Source organism: Melopsittacus undulatus, chromosome 4 (assembly GCF_012275295.1).
Source record: "Melopsittacus undulatus isolate bMelUnd1 chromosome 4, bMelUnd1.mat.Z, whole genome shotgun sequence".
NCBI lineage: Eukaryota > Metazoa > Chordata > Aves > Psittaciformes > Psittaculidae > Melopsittacus > Melopsittacus undulatus.
In genome coordinates this window covers 26,887,965-26,915,132 of record NC_047530.1, presented here as the reverse complement: position 1 = coordinate 26,915,132, position 27,168 = coordinate 26,887,965, and the positions used below count along the sequence as shown (strand labels likewise).

General features: G+C 40.8%; 1 protein-coding gene across 1 annotated transcript; it reads left to right on the top strand.

Moving 5' to 3' along the window:
• BDKRB2 (bradykinin receptor B2) lies at positions 1–27,168 on the top strand. Its single transcript, XM_005149657.3, has 2 exons — positions 1–69; positions 25,988–27,168. The coding sequence occupies exon 2, from the start codon at positions 25,990–25,992 to the stop codon at positions 27,130–27,132; it is 1,143 nt and encodes a 380-aa protein (XP_005149714.2). The 5' UTR covers positions 1–69; positions 25,988–25,989; the 3' UTR covers positions 27,133–27,168.

Sequence of the window (27,168 nt, the reverse complement as noted above, 5' to 3'; positions counted from 1 at the left end):
TTGGCTGCTCCTGGAGACACGTTGCACTGCACTTACTTGTATCTGCTCAGCGGTGAATTTGCATTCAAGGTATGTTTCTGTTTCTCTTTACTATGAAAAGATCTCATTATTTAAATTCAGCATGGTTTGTTGCTTCTTGTAAAACACTTCTTGAATTCTTAATGTTTCTGGTTCAGTGACAAAAGAGCTGATGTTGTTAGTGTTCCAGGGACACAGAGGAGTTAAATAATTATTGCTAATGGGATTTTGTAACTTGCCAGGTTTTGTAGAGCAGTAACATTTACAGAAAAGTGCTTTATTTCAAAGTTCCAAACATACCAAAGCCACAGGGCTTTTCACCTGCCGCAGGTGCTATCTGGTGTATGGACTACTGAAAGGTAATGATTCCTTCTGTCCAGAAGACATTTCGTGGGCACATACTCTATCATTTCTTAAGAAAAAACAGAAAGTGTAAGCAGCTAACTTTGTTTTCAGCTGAAATTACCTATAAAATAGTGATAAGAAACCAGAGGCAATACTTCTCTGTACATACGGACCATTTTCTCTCTGTTTATTATTTTACTTATAAACTGTGTGGGACAGGAAGTGTGTATATATGTGTACCTTACACTGCTTACCTGTTCGGTCTGAGCTGATTGAGTGACAAAGAATGAACATTTGAAGCTTTTTCTTACATTACAAAGAAGAAAAGTTTGGATGACTTTTAAACAACATTATCGGTTCCTTTCTAACATTTGTATCCAAACAAAAAAAAATGCAGGAGGAGCATGATTTATAGAATGCTGATAATAACAAAGAAAATCTTAGAACTGAGGTTGTAATTAGGAAAAAAAAGATGAAAGGTTGAAATATATGTTGTAGTTTTAGCTATTCCTATTCCATTACTCAAGATCCTAAGCAGCCATCTTAATGGAAAATAACAAAATAGTCCTAAAGCTGAAAAAATTCAAATAGTTTTCCATTAGCATCCTAGTTTTAATACACTGTACATAGTCTTACTGATACTCTTAAGATAAGAGTATACTTTCATCTTGAACAGCTGTATATATTTTCTTAAGGAAGCTAGAAGACAGCTAGGAAAAAAATCAATTTTTACAGCAAAGCTTCTAAGACTGAAGTATCAGGATATCGGGTAATATTAGTCATATGTTTTTTATCTTGTCTGCTGTTTTTTGAACGTGTGCAATCATTAAGATAATTAAAAGAAGTATCTTTGCACCTCGGAATCATTCACAGACTTCTTGTTTTCAGTGTAAAGTGAAAACACAAAGAGAAGGGGTAAATGTACCCAATTTAATAAAGATTTCAGAATACACAGAGCAGAGACACCTCCAGAACATCTTTGCCAGGTTTTCCAGTGGGTCCCATACATGCTAGAACAAGACTGAGTTACTCAGAGTTACCTGAACATTTTGTACTGACAATACAACAAAAAAACTGCCTTTCCTGCTTATTAGAGCTTCCTGAAATAAGGATCTCATTACTGCACTGGAACACAGCTTGAAGAAATTCTCACAGCTATGTAATATTTTGTATCTTTTCTCAGAAAACAAGAGGAATTTGGGAGAATTTTAGCACATTCATTATGAAGACCTTAAAATTCATTGCTTAAGTATAGCCAGTGTTGGATAGTCCGATTTTCATGGAAAGAAGGGAGTAGAAAGCTTTTAGAAACCCAAATCCCACTGTTTTGAAAGTCACAGTAGGAAAAAAAAATCATATTGCAAGTCCAGGGTAACTCATCAGAGAACAGAGCTTTGCTTTCAAAACAAATTCCTTCCCAGTAACTAAGTCAACAGCAAAGGCACACCTGCACTCATTAGCATTGCTAATCAATATAAAATTTAAAAAAATCCAACTCTGAGATAAATGCCATTCAGCTAAAAAATCTGCTTTTCTTTAAGTCACATAAGCCAGTCTTATTCTACTGTTACTCATGGGTTTTCTTAACTCAGAACTCCATGTACTTGAGTTTCCCCTACCTTATCTAAAGATTTCTTTTCCTTCCTTCTTGCATTTAGCATACTTCATTCATCCAGCTACCTTTGTGCCTCTGCCTGGCCGACATGCAGCTGTAAAAAAACATAGTACTTTAAAGTGGAAGCAAAAGCTCTCAGCCAGTCCTCTATAACTGGAGAAAGTCTGGGTGAATAGGTAGCTACTAAAGAATAACACTCTTTGGGAGCACCCTCTGGGTGCTCACAAGCCTAGCCAGTGGCAGGCAGGTGGCTGAGCCAGCTTCTCCCCTCTGGGTGCCCCTGACCAGAGATGGAGTCTAAAGAGGACATCCCTGTACCATGACAGCCCTGAGGTAGGTAGGCTTAACTGCACTGGGAAAGAACAGAGGGTGAGAGCTCCACAGCAACATTACATTTGGACTTTGCAGACTGCTGCCTTCATCTTCACACAAAGTTGCACCTCCTAGTGATCACCACAGTGGTGATACATGTACTTAGAAGAGATGCTAGTGCACTGGGACTGAGTCCAATGGCCCAATCAGTTAAATACTGGATAACAGGCACAAACTGGGTACTGACAACTAAAAACACAAGGACAAAAGTTGCCTGCTGAAAGCATGCTCGCTTCAGTCTAATGATAATTAAGTCCAAAGCATTTAGACATTGTGGCAAAGCTGCTACATCAAACTTCAACAAAATGCCTCAGGACTCTTAGTGCTCCCTGAAGGGATGGATTTGGCTTACTTTTGCTGCTCTGCTATGTTTACATTCTCAATTCAGCAAGGTTGGGCTGGTTTTTGTGATCACTGCAAAAAAATCTGATCATCCAGGTATGCAGATCTGGCATATTGAGGTATGCCAGAGTGATGACAGTGTTGCAAAAAAAGGCACACTTCAGACTATGGCTAACTTGCATAGAAAGGAGCTGTCAAAATGCATAAATCTGTCTCTCCCATTCATGTTATCTGAGATTACAGGTAAACCCCACAGAAAAAGAAAGTGAGCTATGGTTAGAGGTCCAGGTCTTTTTAGTATCAACAGGATTTATACATGTGTGCGTAAAGGCAGAACTGGCCATATAAGATTTTCCTCCTGCAGTGGTCCTTCTTTGGCAGAAGGGAGTATGCTGCAGGCATTCTCTTTAGGACCTGCACCCCTTTGGATCCCCTTTGCCATGGTTATATGACTTCCTATCAGCTGTCTGATTGAAAGGCAGCTACTATGGAGTACGAAACAAGTGCAGCAGGATCCCCTTAAAATGGGTGATGTGAGCCCTCTGCCCACACATACAGAGCAAAGCAATAACCCAGGCCATTATTCTGATGAGAAGGGTAAATGACCTGCAGAGAGTGGGCCAGTAAACTGGAAGTGTTCAATCAGGTTACTTGAGTGTTTTCACAAAAAGCAACTGTAAAGCCTTCCTAATTTGAAGGTGGGACCCAATCCTTGAACAAGTAAGTAGAAAGACAGAAATATTGCAGTATATGTCACTAGGTTTTATGTTCACTAGATTTTATGTCACTAGGTTTAGTGCATCTCTCATCTCCTTCTCCAGCAGTCTTTCCATATAACAAGCTATATTCTACATTCTCCATATTATATTTGGCTTCTGCTTAGATTATAAGATCCTCGAGGCAAAGCCTGTCCCTGTGCTTGCACAGCTATTGCACATTGATTATCATCAAAGCCTCCAGTCATAAGTATTACACAGACAGTATGAAAATATCTGCAGAGCTCTGCTCTGGATCCTACCTGCTAGACCAGAACAAACAGCACACCAAGTAAACAAACAGATAAAGGGACATAAAAAGTGATACAATTAAGCACAGGGGCTAGATCCTCAGCTGTATTGAATGCTCACAGTGCCACCCCCATCAGCAGAGTAATGACAATTTATAGCAAATGAGGTCTTAGACCTATTAGCAGAGATGAGAGATTTCCTCACCAGTAACCTGCTTACTAAACTTGATAGCATAGCCACATCCTTTTTCTGGCTTCTTTTTCCAGAAGGAAAGATCTGTGAAAGGCTTGTTTTCCTAGCTGTGAAATGAGGAGACAAGAAAAGAGAAGAAACTATGCAGTGGGTGCTCCTTTAAGTACCACAACAAGTAAACTTTGCTATGGAACACAAAATTGCTCCAAGTCAAATTTCAGCCTTTGTAATTGTGCAGCTTGAGCTCAGTGCTGAACTTCAGCCAACAAATCTTACAACCAGTCTCATGTCATCAGGTTATTTAGTAAGATGGTTTCATCTCAGTCTGTGGTATCTCAGCTTAAGTATAGATTTCTTATTTCTTTATTTCTTTAGACTAAGCCATCTAAATCAAACCTTCCAGACACTGTTTGCATTCTGCAGAGCCCACCCACATGCTCCTCATGCAGGATCTTGCTTTACCTGCCCAAGACCAGCTCACAGATGGCTGTTCTCCTTGGCATCACCCAGATAGGTTTGCTGTGCCTGGTCCTTCCAGCACCAGGTGCTGGAAACATACAAACCGCTTTCTCCAAGAGAAAAGAGCAAAACAGCAGGCAAATGTTTGTGGCACTAAAGGGGACTAGGAAATGTTTACTGTGGAAATTCTGTCTCCTCTGCATACAACACATAGACATATGTGTAGACACACACCTACATACACCTACATATAGACAAACATAGAGATTTATTGTCACCTTGTCAGAGAAATAAAATACATGTCCCTCTGCATAATTATGTTACCCATGTCCTACCCTTTTCTAGGGAGCAATCCTACAAGGAACCACTACCACTTTCTTCCTCATTCACGAATTTTTCTTTGTACAAAATGATCAACAAGTATTTTAATCAGACATTTCTGATAAGTGTCCAACTATTAGGATCAAGACCACTGTATTTGCTTATTTCATCTCCTTTGCTTGGCCAAAGATCTTTTGGGTTTCTCTAGTTAACGATAAAATTTCTACGTCACAGTGATCTGGAACCATCCCTCACAGGCAGATTAAACAAGCAAAGGCAGTTATCTTCTCACAAGCCTTCATTCTGTGTAGATATTTACAGTAGGTAACAAAGTCAAATAATGACAAAGATGGGCTACCCTTTTACAAGAACAAGGGCATTTCATTTAAAACTTAAGAGCTTTCTCAAGAGCTCTGCCGGTTTTCTTTTTTATTTACCTCTGTGAGTTGCAAGTTAATTTTCAAAGTGATACTATTCCAATCTGGTTAAAGCAGTCATAATGAATTGGACATTAATGCAATTCATGAATGGCTGGGATATTGTTCACAGAAGTTTCAATTTATATCATACTTTAAGAACAACATATACAGGCATGTCGCATAAGACAGGTGTGGGATCTCCCCTTCTTGCTTACACCATTCTTCTAAGAAACATCATTATCTTTTTTTAGTAAGAGTCACCTTAGCCAAGAAATTCCAGCCAGCTGGCTCAGCAAAAGGGTCATTTCCCAGAATTAGAAGTAAGTAGAAGTAACAAAGCAGAGTCGATTCTGTGTAGGTGTTTCCTGCACCATTTTGGAAACGTTACTCTTATTTGGAAATATAAGAAGACAGCAATTTGTTTCCTTCCACAATAGATATAGCCTACAAATTGGCATTTGAATCATGATTACAGCTCATAATTGTACAGTATGAGACATATGGAATTTCATTCTGCTACACTTTGCATCATGTATCACTATAGACAGGTTCACCGCGTAAGTAGTTTCCACTGCACACTTGTATAGTTTTGTAAAAAGGGTTAAATGGAACATATTAAAAAGGTTTGACGTAGGATAAGTGGACTCTGGTCAAACAACTTTAAAAAACCAAAGAAAAATTTACTTTAAATACAAGAATCAAAAATTCCATATTTTGGACTATTTCACAGTTAGGTAAAATAAGAATCCAGACTGCATAAACTAACAAGGTTTTATAAGATTTAGAATGAAAATCCCAGACAAAACTCTCTTAATTTAGGTATATACCTGACTGAGACAGCAATCTTTATTCATTGTTTGTTTTGGAAACCTTTTCCCTCTTGGAAAATTAAATCCCAAAATTTAAATAATCCCCAAGATTAAATCTTTTTCTCCTTTCCTCCCTCCCTCCCTCCCTTTGGTCCTTCTGTCCTTCCTTCCTTCCTTCCCAGCAGCATCACTTCTCCTCTGTTTTCCATAACACCATTATGTTCTCTCCCAGAACTCATATCTGCTAATTTCCTCTTCACTTGTTCCTGTCCTGACATCCTGCCACAAGACTTGCTGCCTGCTGCAGAAAACTGTCGTGTGCAATTCTACACAATACTTTATGTTCTGCAGCGGTTGCAAAAGTGATGGTACACAAAATCAAATATGACATGATTAACTTAAATCAGAACATTTTGCAAAATTAACGAAGTTTGTCAGAATACAAAATTTATGTTTCACAGAAAAATTGGGAAGGACAGATGGAAGATATGAAATTCCCATCTAGAATTAATAAATCTTGGCATTTTTAACAAAACCAAAGCACTGGGAATGGTTAGCATAGATTAGGGATTTTGAACTAGGCATGGACCTTCTTGAGCAAGTGCCTGGGGGATAAAATGTAGTTAGTTCACCTCTTTCATTGTCTCTTTTTCTAGAGCTGCTCCATTTTGTAAAGATAACAAAATCTAGTTGGCCAGACAGAGCAATGGTGAATTTGGGTCTCCTTCTAAGCTGTTAGCAGTCAGTATGTCTGATATACTGATAAGCTTTGTTCAAGATGAGAAATGGCATCTTTAAAATATTTTACGTTAAATTCCCCAAATAAGTTGTGAAAAATCTTTCTTTTAAAATCAGTTTCTCTAAAAACCATCTGGTTTGATAGTCACTTTAATAGGAAAAGATTATTCCCTTCCTCAACATTTATTACATAGCTATAGCAGTACATGAGTATGAGGTGCCAGAAAGTGTGATCCATTAAATGTTGCCACTGTCCAGGCAGAAAAAGTTCTCCAAATTTGTGTCAGACTGCAGAGCCACCCTGTGACAACCCAACACCATGTGACTGCTCAATCTCTGAAGGATGTTTTGGGTTTGTTAGCTTTAGGTACAATAGTTGGTACAACAGTTCTTTGAAGGAGCTGTGGAATCTGCTAAGATTCCATTAAGGGAATCTGTCATTCTAATTAAATTCTCACCATGTATGTTTTTGTCAGTTCTGACATTCTGGAGAGAGCAGATATATCTTCTTGGTAACCATGAGTGCCCAAACCCCATGTATACAGAGTGAAAAACAAATTGTCTGCATCAGATTCCAGCAAGGCTCTGACATCTTCTGTTGCCATCAAAGGGATGACAATGAGTTGATACACAGTTTAATTCTAGAACACTGGCAAAGCATGAAAAGGCAAAAAAAAAAAAAAAAAAAAAAAAAAAAAAAAACCTAAAACTGTAACCCAAACACTATTGTAAATCAGTGCTGCAAATCACAGAGCGTGGAAGGTCCTGAACTTTCCAGACCTCTTAGTGTTGAAAGCCACAGGCATGCTTGTACAGTTTAATCACCACGTTGCTATCAACATGTATTTGAATACTTCTTTCTTGCAACAGAAATGAAGTGTACTCCCACTTAAGAATTGTTGTTATTAGAGTTTCCCTGGGTTTTCAGCAGAAAAACAGACAACGTTTGGATGTATATCAAATTTTTATCTGCCATGACTATTGAGGTAATAGCAATACAGTCACTATAGTGACTGTAATAATTCACTATATAATTCACTATAGTTATTCTCACACACATACTATTACTGATCTTGAGCTTTTCTCTGTGGTAATTTTTAATCATGATACCTGAAAACTGACTTCTTTCCAATTGCAAATGCTTTGTGTAATGGCTATGTCAGGAGCAGATGCATGAAAATAATATGAAATGATTGTCCCAGCTGCTCAAGCAACAGCCTAGCAGGACATGTTTGACCTACGAAGGACAAGGCAAAATGGCTTTCTGAAGTTTATCATTTAAGAAGTGAATCATGTTCCAGGCTAGACTTCTCCTTGAGAAGGGAACTCAGCAGCGCTTGCACTGCAGCACTCTGCTTTTGGGAGTTAAAACGGGGAAAACAAAACAAATAAAACAAAACAAAACACAAACTCTACCTCTCTTTTAGTAAATACAACCTACTATTTAGGCAATGAGTATCGTGTCATGCTTGTATTGCCCTCCATAACAAAAATCAGTGATGCTGGAGATCCTTCACTGGGATGGTCCATAAGAAAAGTTTTTCAGAATGTTGAAATCTAAGTTTATATTTTAATGTAGATTTTGGTATATGTTTGCAGCTGTTGTCAGAGGTTCTAAATTAAAGGGAGACCTTAAGAAGGCCACATGATAGAGATGCTAACTTGAACAACCTGAAGAAATATCATAACCTCTGTGTTCTACCTGCTTGAAACTAAAGCTGTAATTTCATTTGAACATTATACAGTCAATAAAACTTTCTAGCCCATTATGTTGTCAGAGCTCAACCTGCTGTTTACTTAGCAAAGCCACCTCTGGTGGCATTAAGGGAACACAAGGCACACCATAAAAAGGACAGATTCTGCTTGCAATGTCCTCTGCACTAAGGACTCCTTTGCTTGCACCATTATCAGTGTACGGCTCAGCAACAAGAAAAGTAGTAGTGACTGAAACATTTCCAGCTGTTTGTGGGGATGATTTTGTAGTTGCAGATGTGTTTTGAAGACATAATATGTCATTTTAGAGCATCTACATTTTTGCAAAATGCAACAGAGATCTAATTAACTCCAGAGTAAAATAATCAGTTATCTGTATGATAAGAAATGAAGCAAGCAGCAGCTGTCTAAGAAATAGTTATTGGACTTTGGGACAGCAACCTTCTAATCTTTGTTATCAGAGACAGGCTTTTCTCAAAGGCTGCACTTGCGAAAGACTGATGAAATGTGCAAGAAATGCTGTGTTATTGCAAATATCCTTCACAACACTGTAAGCATGATAGAGATTTGAGGCACTGGAGGTAGAAAATCTCTTGTCTTTTTTTTTAAATGGCTGTTACAATGTTCTTAAGGTGCTAAAAGCAAAGTGCTTTCGAGGCACAGAGCCAGTTCATCTGAAAGGCAAATCTCTCCATTAAGTAGTGCACAAAGGGAGCAAAATCTGCAAATATTTGGCCATTAGACCTTCACATTTTGCCTAGTCATCAGAACTTAGAGGAGCTACCTGTGGAAAACAGCATTTCTTTTTCAAAAGAGCATTAAAAAAAAAAAAAGCATTTTTTTCCAAAAGAGAGAAAATTCACCTATTTCTTTTCCAGCTTAGCTGCTTTTGGCATGGTACTTGCAGTAGTTTTGATCTGTCTGGATTTCAGGACAGTTTGTTTTCTAAGGCAGGAAATTCTTACTTTAACAAAGAAATATAAACTAGTTGTTCAAGCTGCTCTTGATGAACTCAGTAGCATTTTATTTCATCATCACTGGATACAGGTTACCTTTGCTATTCACTGGGCTCAAGGTACATCTGCAACTTCATAGATGCATTTCAGTGTTAGATACCATCAGACCTGCTATTTTACATGACATCAGACTCCTGCAATGGTTATTAAATTTGTTTCACAACATTAGTGAATTAAGGTCTTCGAATTTTGTAGTGGTGATGGGGTACAGCAATCTCTTACATAAAACACAGAATTCCTGCGGTGCCTGCAGTGCTCAAAGGAGGGGATAAAATCCCTTTGACCATATTACAACCTGATAAATTTACAGGTGGTATAATAAAACTCAGGAAGTGTATAGTGTCTTATTTGTCTTCACACTTCAGTGAAACTGAACAAGTTGAGATTATTCAGCTCTGTAGACAAGCACCATCAGTACAGGAGTGTTAAGAGCCATGCAAGGTTTCAGCCCTGGGACAAGTATTAGGCTTTCCCAAGCAACCACTCCCATCTGACAGGGAACCCAGTGTGGTTCCTGGTGCCAAAGTGTGTTACTCACATTCCAAACTGCACTTTTGCCGTTTCTCTCCCTGTGCAAATGTGCAGTTTGCTCCTATCCTATTTGCAAGAGCAACAGGGAAAATAATATCAAGTTAGACAGTGAGCCAGCTAGGAACAGGGAGAAATTGTGTTAATAGACAGTCATCTTCCTGGCAACAGATCCAGTGCTAAGTACAAGCTCTGCAAATATGAAAAATGTGAGCAAAACATAATCTGATCATTGCCTCTATTGGCAGGAGGCCCTTAGCTAATGATAGAAACCAGTGAGTTTTGTGAGTCTAAGCAAATCAGACCAAGCTCTGGGTTTATTTCACCCACACTACCAAGTGTACTGCCCTTCTTTACTTATTTCTACCTACCAATAACCAGGGCTCCAGACAGCACTGTCTCCATCAGGCACATTTCCCTTCTCTTCCACCGGTGTCTTGCAAATTTGCAAGAGCCTCTGGCCTACATCTGCCACCTTCATCTCTATTTTCCTCAGCGTCTCCTCTGTCTGTGCCTTTGAGAAATGGAGCCACTCAGCCTGAAATCTGAACTAAGTGAGAATCTTAAACCAGTGCATTTGGGGATGTGTCTTACCCTGGCGTTATTCAAAATGCCTGCCTAGTGAAGTAGAAGCATCCCTGCTGCTGCTATTCCTGTGAGCTAGTGCTTGCCCTCAAAGGCACCAAAGAACTTGAGAGAAGGAAGTATTGTGAGCAGTTCTGGTGCTCTCAACATAAAAAGGACATGGAACTGTTGGAACAAGTCCAGAGGAGGACCACGAGGATGATCAGGGGACTGGAGCACCTCCCATATGAAGACAGGCTGAGAAAGTTGGGTCTGTTCAGCCTGGAGAAGAGAAGGCTGCATGGAGACCTCATAGCAGCCTTCCAGTATCTGAAGGGGGCTATAGTGACGTTGGGGATGGACTCCTCATTAGGGACTGTGGTGACAGGACAAGGGGTAACGGTTTCCAACTTAAACAGGGGAAGTTTAGACTGCACATAAGGAAGAAGTTCTTTACTGTGAGAGTGGTGAGGCACTGGAATGGGTTCCCCAAGGAAGGTTGTGAATGCTCCATCACTGGCAGTGTTCAAGGCCAGGGTGGACAGAGCCTTGGGTAATATGGTTTAGTGAGAGGTGTCCCTGCTCATGGCAGGGGGGTTGGAACTAGATGATCTTAAGGCTCTTTCCAACCCTAACTATTCTATGATTCTATGAAAATTTGATGTCACATGCAAAGTTTAACCCTCTACTCCTTACCTTACTAAGAACGAAATACAAACTACCATTTTGCACACTGAGGGAATTTAAACAGGGGAAGTTTAGATTGGATATAAGGAGGAAGTTCTTTACTGTAAGGGCGGTGAGGCACTGGACTGGGCTGCCCAGAGAAGTTGTGAATGCCCCATCCCTGGTGGTGTTCAAGGCCAGGTCAGATAGAACCTTGGGTGACATAGTTTAGTGTGAGGTGTCCCTGCCCTTGGCAGGGAGGATGTAACTAGATGATATTAAGGTCTTTTCCAACCCTAACTATTCTATGATTCTATGATTTTAGGCCAATACGAAGATCAAGTAAACAAAACCAGAAAGAATGAAAGTCAGACATGGCATCATATAGACCCTAAGCTCAACAATACACTCAGAGCTTTCTGAAAGAAAATGCCATCAACAAAGCTTAAGACACCAATATGCAAAACTAGGCTGATCCAGTATCTCATATATTGTAAAACAAAGAGCACGGTATGACAGTGTCAGATGTGTGAGAAATATATGTATTGGCGTGATAGGGCTTACCCTGTCTCTGAAAAAATAGGCTTAATCTTTGAGTGTCTCAGCCCAAACCCAAGGCATAGACTGTCTGAGACCATAGTAACCAGACATAATTCCCATGAGAAATGTCTCAAGGAAGAATTCATTTGGATGGCTGTTCTTCACTTCTGCAATGCTTTTGCAGTCCCACTCGTACTGAGGCTCCTACATTTTTCTCTCCTGACCTGAACCTAAATGCTATTTTTGACCGAGCTTTTCAAATGAGCACTCATGGTTAACTTTATATGTTCTTATATGGAGAATGCCAAAAAAAAAATATCCAGAACAAAATACCCTGCCAGCATTGCAGAGTGAGTTTGTGGTCACTTTTCTCCTGTTTGAATATTTTCTTCTCAGTTGTCAGAACATTTTGAGCAAACATGCTACGATACACATGGAAAAAGTATAGATTCAGCTGTGACTTGAGTGCTTTGTGTAATAATAATGTATCTTGCTGTAAGAGAATTAGAAAATTATCATTTTGGTTCAGGACTCCTGACACCAAGCTCTGGAGAAGAGTCACATTAAGTCTAAGGTGCAGAAGTGGTGGGTGCATGATAATTAAGATCCTGGAGAGTTAAAGAAGATTGAAGAGACTTGAGAATGGCAGCAAGTAATTCAGTATTTACTAGGAGAGAGAAGAGTTGTGAAACTGACATTATAAACCTCTCATTTTACAGTATTTTCCTAAGGTGAAAGAATAAGATTCATTGCCCCGCTTCAAAAGTTATCTAAGTATTTATATTCATTTGAAATAGCTTCATAAAAAAAGTGTTATTCAATAAGCTTGTGGCCTCTTAGTATACAGGCACATGTATCACCTGAGTTCTATTTTGTTAAAAAGTTCTATTTTGTTTTGTCCTGAGTTCTACTTTGTTAAAAGTTAAACAGAATGGAGACTTGAAAATAGGTTTTATCTGTCCAATGACTAGAGACAAACAAATTGAATTATGTTTGGTCAACACTTAGATTTAAGAGTATCATATACTTCATTTCTTTGTAGACATGTTCTAAAAGCTGAGGATGAAGAAAAAAAAATAACTCAGTAAATCAGAACAACTTAAAATTTCTCAGAAGTGTTTGAACAGCAGAAGTTGAAGTGTGTACTGAGAAGGGGAGAAAGGCATTGATCGTCTCCATTTTCAGAGTAGTTTGATAGTTTTTTAAATTCATCTCCCTTCTCCTCTTGTGAAATATAATGGTAAAAGTTGGTCAATAGGCACAGAAGTTTCTACTGTGTTTACCAATCCATTATGTAGAAAAGGGAAGAGAAAAGCTGCAGAGCGTTAACATAGTAGAAATCTCCAGGAAAACAAAAGGTTAAACCAGTTATTCAAGTTTGAATTTAACTTAGAGAATGATTGCTGTGAGCACATCGCTATGTACAGGTCTTGCATGTATAAAATTTTCAGTTCTTGATGGCCCCACAGTTGCAGATGTTGTTTACTATTATTGCCAAACTCCTTCAAATATTGGCAGACAGTTTATTGTGAAAAAAAAAAAAAGCTGAGAAATGTACCCTCATATTTTATTCTTTTGTCTAAACTGCGCATTGCTATGATACGTCACAAAACAACCCTAGAACAGTATTCATGGGATTTGGCATTTTCTATTACTTATTTGTTTATATCTTTCTCCTTTTAATTTATTGAAACTGATGCAGCCTTTCTCTGTAAGAGGAATGTTGTCACCCAGTGTATCACCAATGTCAGTGCTTTTCTGGGATACATTCTGAAATCCAGTATCTATGAAAGGATTCCATACAAAACAAATTACAGAGGTTACATAGCTTGGTCTCTAGTCCAACCTCTTGCTCAAAGCTGGACCAGCAATGAAATCAAATCATGCAACTCTGGGCTTTATCCAGTTGGGCCTTCAATATTTCTGAGGCTGACAAGGTTGAAATTGAATAATTCACTGGGTAAAGAAACTTGAAGATCCTATTGTTTTGATCCTGAAACAGCCTCCAATGTTAAAAGAATTATTTCTTGTTTCAGATTAAATAGAATTATTGTACTAAACCTGCTCTTTCAGAATTGTTGCAACATCAAGATGTGGTGATGTATGCAACATTTTGGAAAGCACTGCTAGTAGAAGTTTCTGAAATAGTGACAGCATCAAGTCAGAGGTCAAACATGGACAGTGACTCATATACTATCACCAAATCTGGACTAAATCAAAACTGTGTTCATAATGAGATTGGACCTTTTCCATATACAAATGTCCTTTGTTCAGTATTTCTCTCCAAACCAATTCAGATTTTCCTCTTACTGCCAGTTCTTACAGCATTCCGACCATTCTGTTCTTCTCCAATTCAGTTATAATCAAATAATACATGTAATACATCTTGTCAGAATCCTCACAGTCACTAAATAAGGTACAGCAGTGAAAAAAATAACATTTCAAGTTATTTGGGGATAAAAAGTATGAGATTTTTTAGGAAAAGTAGAACACTGGAGTGTCTAAAATGAGTACATTCAAGATTTCCTCTTGTAAAAAACGTGTTATGCAAAGTGCTTCATTGCACTTGATTGGGCTTGTGCAATTTCCACACCTTCCTTTAGTTGACTGTGATAGACAATATAGGAATTGAGTGGCTTTACCTCCCACCCAGGGGGGGAAATTAATAGCCTCTTATCACTTTAGACTTATTGTTATTGAAATAATTATTTTAGCAGAACAGGTTTGGGGTTTTTTTTTCCATTTTTCTTAACATAATTGATGTAAATATCTTTAACAACAACTGCAGAGCAGTGGCTGTGCTGCTGTGTTCTTCAAGTTTACATGCCAAAGGGTCTCTAAAAATTCACTTTTTGGAGGTAGCTCCTCTGTATCTTTCCTTTATTGTCTGCATTTTCTGACAAAACATGTAGTTGATTTTAAGTTTTTTGGTTTTTTGCGTTTTGGTGTTTTTTTTTTGCAAGCTTATTTTTGTCAGGTTCCTCAATCCTCAGTGAACTGCAAGGGCAGCTGTACCATGGAAAGAGACAGTGAAGGGTGAATAAAAAACAGGAAATGTTTAAGTTAATATTGCCATGAAAAGCTCCCAGTGATCTGCAACCTCAGATGTTCTAAAGCCCATTATCGTTTCATTATACGAAGACTGAAAATTAGAAATTCAAGTCACAGGATCAGTAAAAGCGGAGTATTTTTGGAATGTTTCTGACACTTCCTCTCTCTCTCCAAAACAACAAATGCCTCCTCAGTAAAACAGAATTAAAGCATATTCTGTGTAACTTCCTGATCACATTTCAGAGATGCCACAAGAACCACATAATGCTACCTTTTGATATTCATTCAGTCAAAGATGCAAATCAAACTTCTTCTAAGGTCAAAGAAAGGGGTACAAGCAGTCACACTAGACTTGGATTAGATGGAAACAAGAGACTCAGTGCAGTTGGGGTAGAGGACAAAGATGTTTTTTTGCAGTAGTACAGGTTTAAAGAAGCTCAGGTTGAAACAGAAGATTTGAAAATAAGCCTTATAGATGGGGTATAGAATTTATAAGGAGGAGGTCTTTACTGCATTTATGTAGGTAAGAGTTCATCACAGAAGATGACTTCAATCTCCCAGCACAACTTTGGGTTCTTGCTGAGCAATGCATCTGCTTATGCTACACCATCATATGTGCTTCAGGCCTGGTAGACCTATAGGCATGGAGCTAAAGGAGAAAATATGCTTTAAGATTGTTTTGGTTTAACCTCTTAACAAATAAACCCCCTTATTTTCCTCACAAACAGACATTGTCCCGGAACCAAATCCTCCAAAGCCACTAAAATGAAACCCACCTCTCCTGTGACCATACCTGTCAGAGGGTCACAAATGAGGAGAAATTTGAAAGCCTTTTAACAACGTCTGAGTCAATGAATCAGGTTTACACTCCAGGCTTCTGAGAAAGCAGGAGCAGTACTTACATAGATTTACGAGGACACAAGCTTCCTTGCATGCTATGGCAGCTTTAAACTCCTGATATTTCTCATTTCAGTCACAGCAGATCTGTCAGGCAGATACCATTTTACTTCTCATGGCTCTGACAGCTGCTCTGTTGCATTTGCTGTAGCTCTTGCACTAGCATGAAGCAGCAAGGCTGCCAGATCACCAGGGGACTCTTGGCTGCCCAGGCTGGGCTCAGGAATGATCAGGAGGACAAACCAACACAAAAATACAGAGCATCAAAGCAGGCTTGGCTCTGACATGAATAGCGGTTTGAAGGAGAGGATGTAACAGACCTTGGGTATTTTGCTGTTTCTTGCTGTGGCTGACCTGCCTTCTAAGAAAGGACCCTGTCAGAAGTGAGCCAGTGCCCTTCTCAATTTGCAGCCCCTCACTAAGAACTGTGTTTGTCCTCCCAGCTTGTGCCATTGAGACCTGGCTGTATATGTATGGCATGTTGTATGCTTGTATGCATGTATGTCTGTATGGTAAGCCAGCTATATGTATCTGACAAAACTTTTGGCCACCAGTAATACTTAAAACCAGGTAATTATAAAATACTTTTAAGGATGCTACAGACCAGGTGTCATACCCATCCTTCTCAAGGCACATCCCTCATTAAGAAATACCTGAAATAGAAAACTAAGCTGCTCTCTAGGCAGCCTTCACCATGAATGATTACAGGTCACAAACGCCCCCCCCATTTAGAGTAGAAAATGAGGGAGGGATTGGATCTGCTGTCCTTTATCCTTGCAGACTAGACTGTACAGGTTAACATCATGACTGTGCACCTACATTTTAAAAAATTTCACTGTTTGCTCCACCAGACCACCTTATAGGGGTTAACATTATAACAGCCTGAATATTTGTTTCTTATAGGCTCTACCTCTTGTGCCTGAGGACTAAATTAGCAAGGTTAACATTGTGACAGCCTCAGTATATATTAATTACAGATTTCACACCTTGTTTCTGCATATAGAATCATAGAATAGTTAGGGTTGGAATGGACCTTAAGATCATCTAGTTCCAACACCCCTGCCATGGGCAGGGACACCTCACACTAAACCATATCACCCAAGGCTTCATCCAACCTGGTCTTGAACACTGCCAGGGATGGAGCATTCACAACTTCCCTGGGCAACCCATTCCAGTACATCACCACCCTAACAGTAAAGAATTTCTTCCTTATATCCAACCTAAACCTCCGTTGTTTCAGTTTTAACCAGTTACCCATTGTCCTATCACTACAGTCCCTAATGAATAGTCCCTCACCAGGATCCCTGTAGGCCCCCTTCAGATACTGGAAGGCTGCTATGAGGTCTCCACGCAGCCTTCTCTTCTCCAGGCTGAACAGACCCAACTTTCTCAGCCTGTCTTCATATGGGAGGTGCTCCAGTCCCCTGATGATCCTCGTGGCCCTCCTCTGGACTTGTTCCAACAGTTCCATGTCTTTTTTATGTTGAGGGCACCAGAACTGAACACAATACTCCAAGTGAGGTCTCACAAGAGCAACGTAGAGGGGCAGGATCATTTCCTTAGACCTGTGAGTCACGCTTCTTTTGATGCAGCCCAGAATACAGTTGGCTGTCTGGGCTGTGAGTGCACACTGAAGATGGCTCATGTTCATTTTCTCATCAACCAACACCACCAAGTCCTTCTTCGCAGAGCTGCACTGAATTTCCTTTTTGCCCAACCTGTAGCTGTGCCTGGGATTGCTCCGACCCAGGTGTAGGACCTTGCACCTGGCATGGTTAAACTTCATGAGGTTGGCATCAGCCCACCTCACAAGTGTGTCAAGGTCCCTCTGAATGGCATTCCTTCCCTCCAACTTATCAACCGAACCACACAGCTTGGTGTCATTGGCAAACTTGCTGAGGGCACACTCAATCCCACTGTCCATGTCACTGACAAAGATGTTAAACAAGACTGGTCCCAACACTGTTCCCTGAGGGACACCACTCGCTGCTGGTCTCCAGCTGGATGTTGAACCATTGACCACAACTCTTTGTGTGCGGCCATCCAGCCAGTTCTTTATCCCCCAAGTGGTCCACCTATCAAATTGATGTCTCTCCAATTTAGAGACAAGGATGTCATGTGGGACAGTGTCAAATGCTTTGCACAAGCCCAGGTAGATGACATCAACTGCTCTACCCCTGTCCATCAGTTCTGTAGCCCCATCATAGAAGGCCACCAAATTGGTCAGGCAGGATTTCCCCTTACTGAAGCCATTGGCTGTCACTAAGCACCTTGTTGTTTTTCATGTGCCTCAGCATGCCTTCCAGGAGAACCTGCTCCAAGATTTTGCCAGGCACAGAGGTGAGACTGACTGGTCTGTAATTCCCTGGGTCATCCATTTTCCCCTTCTTGAAAATGAGGGTTATATTTCCCTTTTTCCAGTCGTCAGGACCTTCACCTGACTGCCATGATTTTTCAAATATGATGGACAGTGGCTTTGCAACTTCATTTGGCAGCTCCTTCAGGACCTGCGGATGGATTTCATCAGGTCCCATGGATTTGTGTACAGTCAGGTTCTTAAGATGGTCTCGAACAAGATCCTCATGTACAGTGGGCCCAAGGTCTAGATTTTCACAGTCCCTGCATCCACCCTCCAAGACTCGGGTGCTGCAGTCAGAGCATTTGTCAGTGAAGACTGAGACAAAGAAGTCATTCAGAACCTCAGCCTTCTCCAAATCCTGTGTAGCCAGTTCTCCAGATAGCTTCTGGAAGGGGCCTACGTTCTCCCTAGTCTTTTAGCCACTAGATACCTATAAAATCCTTTCCTGTTATCTTTGACTTCCCTAGCCATGTTTAGCTCTAACTGGGACTTAGCTTTCCTAACTTGGTCCTTAACTTCCCGGATGACATCCCTATATTCATCCCAGGCCACCTGTCCTTGCTTCCACCTTTTATAAGCCTCTTTTTTCCTGTGAATTTTTCTCAGCAGCTCCTTATCCATCCAAGGAGGTCTCCTGGCCCTCCTGCTGCACTTCCTTCTAGTTGGGATGCAACACTCCTGAGCTTGTAGCAGATGATCCTTGAATATTAACCAAGAGTCTTGTGCCCCCCTGGCCTCTAGGGCTATATCCCATGGAACCTTGCTAAGCAGGTTCCTGAAGAGGCCAAAGTCTGTTCTCTTGAAGTCCAGGGCAGTGAGCTTGCTGCATGCTCTTCTCACTGTCCTGAGGATCTCAAATTTGACCATCTCATGATCACTGAATCCAAGGCTGCCCTGGAGGGTCACATTTCCAATGAGCCCTTTCCTGTTGGTGAGCACAAGGTCAAGCATAGCACCTCTCCTTGTCAGCTCCTCTATTACTTGCAGAATGAAGTTGTCTTCCACAGAATCGAAAAACCTGTATTGCTTGTGCCAGGCCGTTCTAGCTCTCCAACAAATGTCAGGGAGGTGGAAGTCCCCTATGAGAACAAGGGCCTGTGAGTGTGAGGCTTTTCCTATATGTCTGTAGAGTTCTTCATCCACAGATTCCTCTTGATCAGGCGGTCTGTAACAGATCTGCACAGTAATGTCTCCCATCACTGTTTTCCCCTTAACCCTGACCCACAAGCTTTCTGGTTAACTGATCACCTGTCCCCAGACAGAGTTCCATATTCTCCAGGCTATCCCTAACATAAAGTGCAACTCCACCTCCCCCCTGCCAGGCCTGTCTTTTCTAAAGAGCCTGTAACCTTCCATTCCAACACTCCAGTCACAGAAGCAATCCCACCATGTTTCTGTGATGCCTATTATATCATAGTCCCGTAGATGTGCCCACATTTCTAATTCCTCTTGCTTGTTCCCCATGCTACAGGCATTTGTATAGAGGCATCTGACCCGGGCTCCAATTGAAGCTGGCTCATCGGCTGGAGCAGCTGGAATATCAGTACATTGCTCCCAGCATTTATTATCGGTGCTGGCAACTGACTGGATGTGTTGGGATGGAATGATGCCCTCCTCCCCCAACACATCTAGTTTAAAGCATCCTTGACCAGTCTGGGAAGCCTCCTAACAAAACCACTCTTCCCTTTCTTTATCAGAGCAGCTCCGCCAGCCCCCAATAGACCTGGCCTACAAACTCAGGTCCTGTGTTCAAGACACCCAAACCCTTGATTATGACACCACCCTTTTAACCATTTATTAACCTGGCCAATCCTCCTAACCTTTGGAAGGTCCTCCCCTGTTCCTGGAGAATTGACGAAAAGACTATCTGAGCTCCCGAGCCCCCTGACCACCTCTCCCAGGGCTCTGTAGTCCTTCTTTATACTCCTCATGCTACTACTATCTATATCCCTAGCACCCACATGTATCACTAGAAGCGGGTAATAGTCCATGGGTCTTACTAGAGCAGGCAGCCTCTCTGCAACATCCCTGATCCATGCCCCAGGTAGGCATCACACCTCCCTTGTGACCGGGTCAGGCTGACAGATGAGCGCTTCTCTCCCTTTCAGAGTCCCCTACTACTACGACCCACCGCTTTTTCCTGGCAGCACCAGTAGAGAGCTTCTGTACCAGTGCACCAGCCGGCTCTTTCTGGTGTTAGTGCATTTCCTCATTAGCCCCCTGCTGGACAGGAAAGCGGTTCTGGGTGGGGACAACAGATTTAGGGGAAATCCCCTTGCTTTTAATTGTCCTCTTCCTCCTCTTTTTGTTTTTTTTTTTTGTTGTTTTTTTTTTTTTTGTTACTAATTCCCAGCTTCCTGGGTTAACAGCCTCCTTCTTTCCTCCATGAGTTAGAGGGGAAGCTTGAGGCCCCTGCACAGTTTGGGCCTGGAGCAAGCAGTCCTGCTTCCTCTCAGCTTCCCTGACATCTTGCAGCCTATTGACAGTGTCCCACAGCTCAGCCCCTGCTGCAGGAGGACCTCCACCAGGGAGCACCGAGTGCAGCCCTGCCCATTGTGCAGCCTCCCCTCACCAGCCCAGTGCAGGCACTCTCTGCACTCAGAGCTCTGCACCACAGCCTCCCCTCTTACCGGCTCTGTCTGGGTGCCTAAGCTGCCACCGCCGGGGCAGCCAGGGCAGAGCTCCCAGACCGGCCCTAGTCACTCAGCGAGTGCTCACCATCCCGCTCCAACTGCCTCGCCACACTCCCTGGGGAAGGCTTTTAACCTGTCAGGGCTGGTGCAGCTCCTCCTGGCTCCGCCCCCTGTGAGTCCCTGCTCGCGGCACCTGAGCTGTCGCCTCCTGGGCGAGTCCTGCCGAGGAATTGAGGCTCCCTCGGTGGCTCTCACCGCTCTGAGTTGAGGCTCCTGGACGCTGATCTTCCCCCGCTCCGGTGGTGAAGGCGTCCTCTCTCGAGCTACTCAACTCAGCAAGTCAAACCAAACATACAGCCAAAGTCACAACAGCTTAAGATATGCATTAAAAAGTCCTTCCCTTGCTCCCAGAGAGAAGATTGCTGGAGTTAACATTGCAATAATTTGAATACTTACTACACATTTCAGGCCTTGTCCTTGGAAAACACCTAACTGAGACTTCATAACAGTTTAAGTTATCCACTACATCTAAACATACAAGCAAATGTTTAGCATATTATGAGCAAAGATTAACACCACTAGTGATGATACTAATAGACTCATGAATCCAGTAGCTGTACGGGTTCCTCCAGATTCAAAATGGGTTATGAAAAACATTCACTTGATGCAGTGTGGGCATTCCCCATTTGGAAAGTAAAGCAATGAATGCATCAAATGGCCTAGCTGCCCTGGAGCTAGCTCATATCCATTAGCAGCATTAACTGAGCTCTAAGCTGGCTTTTGCCTCTGCCCTTCTATTTCTTAGCTCACAGCTCTTGATCCTTAAAGGGCTTTTTGCCCCACTTCATCATATATAAGGAAGCAGTTCTTTACTATGAGAGTGGTGAGGCACTGGAATAGGTTGCTCAAATAAGTGGTGAATGCTCCATTCCCGGCAATATCCAAGGCCAGGCTGGATGGACTCTTAGGTGACATGGTCTAGTGTGAGGTGTCCCTGCCCACGGCAAGGGTGTTGGAACTAGGTGATCTTAAAGTCTTTTCCAATCCAAACTGTTCTAAGATTCTACAATATCCTGCTTCTTTTCTTCCAAGACAATTCATGGGCCACAGCAAGTATGGCTGTTGCACAGAAGTATTCCCTCCACACAACACTTATTCCAGATTAACTACACCCCTGGACTCTAGGCATTATCTTCAGTTTGCTGATAATCTCACACCTATTTAAAGGCACCCCGTAGCCTCACACTCTCTAAACCCTGCCTTTTGTGCCCAATGCTATTAGCAAAAAATATTCTGGAACAACATGAGACAATGACTGACAATGTTTTTAGTGACTGTCAAGGAGGAGGTAACTGACAGTAAGGAGGTGAATTCCAGCAGGGACAAATTCAGCCCCTACAGGAGTCCCTCATAATCAGGAATGATAGATAGCTTCAGCTAGGCAGTGTTTCCATCAAATCTGTCAGATAAAAGTTTTTTTTAAAGTCATAGCTGAGAGATTAGGCCTGTCTTGCATTGCACAGAAAGTATTTGTAGACAGTGTGTGAAGATGTCACATTTATCTTCACCTAACTGTGATAAGGAAATGGCAAATCATGCCCTTTTCAAAACTGTGGCTGTGTCAATCATAATTTATTCAATAAGCACATACTTTTAATTAGTTTTTTGCGCTATAGAAAATAGTACCAAGCACATAATTTTAATAGGGTTTGTAAATAGACCATTAGCACATTACACCTCTCACATTTCTACTAATGCTTTATGGAAGGGCTTGGACGAAGAGCTAAGGACCAAAAAGGCAGGTTGGCAGTAGCCTCATGTCATGGACTTGGTCACATCCTAACTAGCCTTTGCACACTGTTCCTAGACAATAGTGATGTAATGTAACTTATTTATTTTAAAGTATTATAGAGTTTTCTATCAGAGAATAAATGTATGAGAAATACTATAAATCAGTAGGAAGGTTTAGAGCTGCTATTTGTTGTAAACTAATTAATGTTTATTGTTTTTCTATTAGACATATAATGAGGTAAAGGCACAGAAATTGCCAACATAGCCTTTATGACCACTTTCTGAATTACTAATGAATATCTTTTTAAATATATGTATACATGAAACCTCAAAGCATAAAATAATACACTTAGAACTCCTTTTGCTGGTTCACAGCCTGCTACCAGCAGAAGAAACAGCTTCTGCTAAATGCATCATGCAAAAGAGCTTTCCTGTTCTCAGATGACCTATTGTTGATCATCCATTAGTATTTCAGTTCCCATGTGTTTTTACAGTGCAAAGTGCCAGCATATGCAGAAAGGGAGACTTGAAACTGCTGTTTGCAATTTGTTAGTGGCACCTTTCACAGCCACAGAAGTTGGGCTTTGAGATATTTGTTTATTAATACCAGCACCTTGATGACAGGCTTCACTATAGGGAGATTAATTACATAACAGTTTGGCTAACGTATCATTTAAGAACTAAAAACATCAAAAATACCAAAAATATCAGGACAAAAATTATTTCCAGTTAATAGGGGACATAATCAACACAAAATGTATCTACAAATACATCAAATGTAAAAGGATAATAGAGGAAAGTTTATGCCTGTTACCAAAAAGAAAATGGAACCAGTAACTCAGAGAATGATGAAAAGTTCAATGAAGGCTCTTTAGTGCTCTCAGAAATAAAGGTCATGATCTGATATTTAAGATGATTGGTGAGAACAACTGTATTTATGTGAATTGGGGAATACAAAATTAAAAAATATATAAAAAGTGGCAGGATTGTATATAACCCACCTTGTCATGGTTCAGGAATTTGGAGAGAAAATCTTTCTATCAGTTTTTATGTCTATGAAACCAAAAATGGGGACATTTCAGAAGCCCACAGAGGGAAAAATCCAATACCTATCTTTAAAAAGGCACAACTAGCAGCAACCTATGAACCTGCCACTCTCATTTAAATACCTAGAAAGCATTACAGCAAAACAGTAAATAATTAATATATCCACATATGGAGAACAAAAATTAATAATGAAGTGAAAAGGAACTGCCAATGTAAACTTGCCAAGAATAAAATTGTGTTGCATTAATCCAATCTGGCCTAATGGATAAAGCACAAGCAATAGATTAAGCACATCTGGACTTCAGTGAGGCTTTTAGTATTGTCCTATATTCCATTGTGCTGAAATATGAAGTCACAGAAAAATGCACTATTGCTGCAGGTGCTCTGCTATGTGAGGAAGGGCTCAAACAAAAATAAGATTTCTAACCAAAGCATTTGCAACCTACAGTAGCTGCTTGCAGCTGCAAGATTAAAAGAGGACATAGTCAGAATATTGGTAATGTTTCATTGCATGCACTGCAGATGGTGTTTGCTTTCAGTACAGAATAAATAAATCCATATCCACTACACATAAAAGCTCCAGATAACCAGTGTCATCAAAAGCGTAGGTCACTGGATGGTTGTCTGCTACATGTAATGCTAAATAATAAAGAGGCTTCACCAACCCATTCTCCAAATGCTGGTTAAAAACAATCAGAAATCAGAAGGATACAGGTGACTTCAGATCAAGGCGGTTCTAACAATGATGAGGCTAATGAAGAGTCAGGATAGAGGATGGGGATATGTTCCTGCAGTTAGATATGGGGTTGAACAGTTGAGGTTTTGGAAGGAGGAACTTGGAGGATGAGAATTTTTATTTTTTTACCCAGTTTCTGTAAATACTGTCCTTTGCTCAAGTTATGAAGGATTAGAAATATCTGTTGCTGACATTTTGGTTTGTGCTCATTAGTCCAGTTTAGGTTGCCTGTCTTCCAAAGTTCTCAGTACCACTGGCCTGTTTTATCCAGTTAACCTGTCTTGCATGACACCCCTGTTACACGTTTTATAGTACAGTGAGAGTCTCCTCTGTTACTGTCTTCATCAAAATACGGTCCTCTCTTTGCTCTTGGTTCTTAAGTACTACAGTGCTTAATTAGAAGTAAGTACACAAAATATGACCACCATTTTTCAGTAATTCTGCATCCAACAGCCAAATGTCTATATGCGTATTAAGCACTGACACTTAACAACAAACAAATCTAGTAACCAGAGCACAAATGAGAATCCCATCCTTTCAGGAATTACAAATGTGTCCCCTTTTTACTTCCAAGTTACCAGCTGAATCAGACAAATGTCTTAACGAAAAATACATCTGAAAATCTTACAGTCAACCCAAATATAAACAGTGATATTTTAAAGACCTGGAAAAAACAAACAGTATTTCTGTCACCCAGTCCAGAGAATTATATATACAGCTCTGGGAAGCCAATCTTGCATTTGAATACCTCAGCATTCATTATCTGAGTACACAACAATAAAACCACAGTTAACATTTTAACAGTACTGAGTGGATGCTGCATGCTCAACTTCCATTTGGTTTGAGTAACATTTAAATACACATCTGATATTTATGCCCTTCCTTACAGGAAGCTATATTTAATAGCTTCTTGTAATACCTCGAGTATTTTGACCTGTAGGATATTTACAGTATAGCACTTGGCTTTCAGACTGTTGCCTTGGACCCAGATTGGCTCATTGCAGTCTGATTGCAGGCAGGTCTTGTCTTACATGAGGACCACCATCTTTGCCAAACTGCAGACCTATTAAAATCAAGGTCTCTCACAAAAGTGGTGCCATTTCTCTCTTCTGTGACTTGCTTGCAGAAAGAGAATGTAGCACAGAGACATGAATACATGGGTGAATCCGGTGCGAAGCTGAGAAAGGCACAGAGCTTGCAAGCACTGATCTTGCTCCTTGAGCTTTCAAAGTGCAAACTAAAGCTGCAAACTAAATGTGTGCTGTGACAGTCATAACATTTGGGAAAAAATATGGTGCTGTCTGGGGAAGAAGCACCATTGAATTCCACCTAATTCTTGCTTTATAGGAGAGGGTGTAAAATGTTGAGGGACATTCCACAGAACTAGCAGCTTAACAACGAGCAACATGAGATTCACAAGGTACATCTGTCCTTTAGGAGACTATGACTATCAATACCTGCAGATAAGAAGAGAAAACAATGCTGAACCTACCCAAAGAATTAGAAACAACTTGCTTACAGCTTGGTTCTAGTGAATAAAGGCTGGCAAATGTTCTTTTCAGTTAAAATGTTGGTTACAATGCATGCTGTTGGTTTATCCCCCTCTGTTTCACTCATTTAAAATTTGTCCACACAGTCTATTGCACTTTAGCCTGTGAGATCTTCTGCAAGCATGTATGAGAAAGCCTGTTCAAAGCCATGCTTTTTAGGACAGTAATGAAAGCAGTGTCAGCTTTTCTTACTGTGTCTTCTCCAGCAATGAGCCAGGTACAGCAATCTCATGTCACCTTTTTCTCTTTCTCTGTACAGAAATGGTTTCCATCACAACTGAAAAGACTACAGAACTTTACAATATCTTGGCCACTCAGGAGCTCACAGTCAGTCCAACAGATTGCAACAATAATTCAGGAGTTCATCAGCTGAATCAATACAAATGTATTAATTCATATGTATGGCAATGGCTACAGGATTTTCAGCCTGTCTTCCTCTGGTTCATATTTATTCTTGGAGCATTGGAAAATTCCTTTGTCCTCATTGTCCTGTGTTTCCACAAGAGTCGCTGCACAGTGGCTGAAATTTACCTAGCAAACATGGCACTTGCTGACTTAATGTTGGTCTGTGCTTTACCTTTCTGGGCCATTAATATTTCTAATGGGTTTCAATGGCCTTTTGGCCTGTTCCTCTGTAAAGCTGTCAATGTAATGAGTAACATGAACTTTTACTCTAGCATTTATTTCCTGACACTTGTGAGCATCGACCGCTACCTAGCCTTGGTGAAAACCATGTCTCTTGGACGGATGCGACGAACTGTCTGTGCCAAATGGAATAGCTTTGTCATCTGGACATGTGCAGTGCTCATATGTTCACCTACAATGGTGTTCCGAAAATTGCACTATTATGCAGAATACAACATCACAGCCTGCACTCTTGTTTACCCAGCCAGCTACTGGGAGCCTGCAAACAACTGCTTGTTGAATATTATGGGCTTTGTGATCCCACTCTGTGTAATTGCCTACTGCACAATTCAAATCATCAAAGCCTTACGAACTAATGAGCTACAAAAAATTAAGTTAGTCCAGACAGAGAGGAGAGCCACCATGCTGGTCCTTGCTGTGCTTTTGCTGTTCATCATTTGCTGGCTTCCATTCCAAATCAGCACGTTCATTGACACAATCCGTTACCTTGCACCCACTCTTAAATGCCTGGAAGAAATCAATGACATAGTGACCCAGATAGGTACATACTGTGCCTTTTGCAACAGCTGCCTGAACCCAATCTTGTACGTGATTGTAGGGAAGCACTTCCAGAAGAAGGTTGTGGAATTCTACAAGGACTTGTTCCCGAAGAGGTGCAGAAAATCACAGTCTGTGAAGATGGAAAACTCCCTGGACACTTTAAGAACTTCCATTTCAAATGAATATCCAAGGAAAAAGTCTGTTTTCCCATCACCATGATAGAACAATTTGTCCATTACAGAAAAAAAAAAGCCT

Bases quoted from the DNA above. Each gene is read 5' to 3' on its own strand.
- BDKRB2 (XM_005149657.3), top strand. From the start codon at position 25,990: ATGGTTTCCATCACAACTGAAAAGACTACAGAACTTTACAATATCTTG.